The sequence below is a fragment of the Brassica napus genome, chromosome A2, assembly GCF_020379485.1.
Source record: "Brassica napus cultivar Da-Ae chromosome A2, Da-Ae, whole genome shotgun sequence".
NCBI classification, from domain to species: domain Eukaryota; kingdom Viridiplantae; phylum Streptophyta; class Magnoliopsida; order Brassicales; family Brassicaceae; genus Brassica; species Brassica napus.
This window is the reverse complement of record NC_063435.1, coordinates 3,343,530-3,346,100: the sequence shown is the minus strand read 5'-3', so window position 1 is coordinate 3,346,100 and position 2,571 is coordinate 3,343,530. Positions and strand designations below refer to the sequence as shown.

Genomic DNA, 2,571 nt, shown 5'->3' with positions numbered 1-2,571 from the left:
GAAATGTGGCTAGTAAGCCAATTAGCCCAAATGAAAAATTATTTAAAATAAAATTTTGTTTTCAATTACATGACAGATCATTTGCAAAGTCAACACCTAATTTTCCTTTACTCTCACAATTGGTGGTTGTTAAAAAAAAACATAAATCTTACTTTTATATTTATATTTATATTAAAATATACCCTAGTGTACGAAAATGGCTGGATTTTTTTTTTGATAAAAAATAGCTGGATTAGGAATACAAAACTTGATCTATAATTGGTAAAGTCAATTTAGTTCTACTGCAAATATGATTAAACTATAACATGCTGTATTTTCCTAAGAACATGATTAATGGGGTTTTTTAGGATATAGTTATTAGCAGAATATAAAAAACTGTATCTTCACTTTTAACTAAGAATTGTCTCTTAAATAAAATTTACTAAAAACATGATTAATGGAGGGTTCTTATGATAGAGTTATTGCGAAATATAAAAAACCTTCTCTTAAATATTTTATTTAAGAATCGATTCTTAGTGTCTTAGTTAAAAGTTAAAAAACAGTTTTTTATATTCCGATAAGAACCCACCCTAAAAACCATATATTAATCATGCTCTAATACTTTCTAATCAATAGTTTTTGTCCCTTTCCCTTATCTGGTAATATGTGAGCACCACTTGGCATTTACCCTATATATGATCTTTTTATCCACTCAGAATTTATAGCATACAGAAGAGACTTGAGAGGAAGAAAATGGCTAAAACAAGCACACTCAACTCTATGAATACCTCCCACGAAAAGGCGGTACAAGCTATCCTTTATGGCCAAAGCTGTGCCAAGCGGCTGAAGCTGCAGCTTGACCATCCAATGGCTGACGGAAGATCGGTTTCAAACTATGATCTTGCTAAATCGATTGTCCATTGTTTTTCCAGTGCCATCTCAATCTTTTCTGATAAACCAAAATCGGAGGATAATTTTTTTTCTGATTTATCTTCAAGGGATTCTTCTTCTTCTTCTTCTCCTCCTCTTCCCCAGAGAAGCCACTCCAAGAAAAGGTATTAATAGTTAACATCTAACCCTCATGTTTCCTTGCTTACAAAACTTTTGTTCAAATAAAACTATGTTTTTTTTTTATTTTGTTAAAAATAACTTTTTATTATAAACTCAATGTCATCATATGTTTAGGGTGTAAATTAGCTAAGAGATGTGATATTTGATAATTTGTATGCTAATTTTTTGATACCACCGTATTTTCAGAAAGAATAATAACACGAATTCAAGTGAGAATTGGAGGCACGATTCACCGGATCCGAACTACTACGATGGGTTTCTTTGGAGGAAATATGGCCAAAAGACTATTAAACAATCTAAACACCAAAGGTAATATCAGAAATAGTCTAATCATATTTGTTTATTGTAATCAACTTTCATTCAGATCTCTGATACTAATTGTTGTATGCATTAATGTTAATACAGGAGCTACTATAGATGTTCTTACAACATAGACCATGCCTGTGGAGCAAGAAAGCATGAACAGAAGATTAAAGACAATCCTCCCGTTTACCGAACAACGTACTTTGGCCACCACACTTGCAATATCAACCATAACCAAGATGCTGGTTTAACTACCGTTGGGGATTCAGTTAATGATTTGGAAAATTCCCGGATGATCTGGTTCGGAGAAGATCTTGATCAGGAGAAGGAAAGTCACACGAGCGGTTTATCTGTATCGGTTAAGCATGAAGAAGGTAGCATCAAAGAGGAAACTGTGGATCAGTACCGTCACCGTGGGATAACCAGTCATGATAAAGATTGTCAAAATGTGATTAAAGAGAATCATCAACCATCGCCATCAGGTTCTTATACTCCTCCGTCGTCATCTGGCAGTGAAATTGACATGTTTGATTCAGATCTGCTTGTGGAAGACTTAGATTTATGGGATCGTTATGATATGTATGACTTTGGACTGCGTTAGCTTTTTTCAGCTAAGAATGTTAAAGAATTTCCTTTTTACGAGTGATAATATTTGAGGATTGCGAGTATTTATGTTATTGAATATTTTCTGTCGAGCATTACTGTTGAATATTTGAAAGGGGGTGGGGTTTGTAACAGAATTATTTGCTAGAGAAAATGTAATAGTAACAACGTTGGCTAATGTTGGGTGTAAACTCGGTTAAGTTTACGAATGTTCCGGTTTATGAAATAGTTGGAACCTTTTCGTCTTATCCGCAATATTTTCTTTCACCGCTTTGCTTGATTTTTTTTTTTTTTTTTTTTTTTGTAACATCGCTTTGCTTGATTAAATGAAACTTTCCAGCATGTCATGATCCTTTATTCCTTTTTCAAGTGATCATATATATATTATACTCCAACATTTATTTGGAAAGATGCTCCCTTTTTAACGCTGATGATCTTACAATTATGATATAGGAAAGATTACATAGACGATTCGACAACCGACAATACTACCTGCCTTATGAAGACCTACGCCTAACTGCATCACCTGAGCCGCCCTATGAAGATCCATGACTGACCAGATTTACTTGCACCATGTTGAAGATCCATTGCAAGTCTTTCCTCTGTAGTCTGCAT

The 2,571-nt window shown here is 33.8% G+C and overlaps 1 protein-coding gene across 1 annotated transcript; it reads left to right on the top strand.

Moving 5' to 3' along the window:
* Positions 1-333: 333 nt before the first annotated feature.
* LOC106436980 (probable WRKY transcription factor 38) lies at positions 334-2,021 on the top strand. Its single transcript, XM_013877931.3, has 3 exons — positions 334-1,034; positions 1,237-1,359; positions 1,456-2,021. Exons 1-3 carry the CDS (start codon positions 733-735, stop codon positions 1,952-1,954), a joined length of 924 nt encoding a protein of 307 aa, XP_013733385.2. The 5' UTR covers positions 334-732; the 3' UTR covers positions 1,955-2,021.
* Positions 2,022-2,571: the final 550 nt, after the last annotated feature.

Coding starts and splice junctions, on each gene's coding strand:
- LOC106436980 (XM_013877931.3), top strand. CDS start 733: ATGGCTAAAACAAGCACACTCAACTCTATGAATACCTCCCACGAAAAG. Junction 1,035..1,236: donor AGAAGCCACTCCAAGAAAAG/GTATTAATAGTT, acceptor CCGTATTTTCAG/AAAGAATAATAACACGAATT. Junction 1,360..1,455: donor AAACAATCTAAACACCAAAG/GTAATATCAGAA, acceptor ATGTTAATACAG/GAGCTACTATAGATGTTCTT.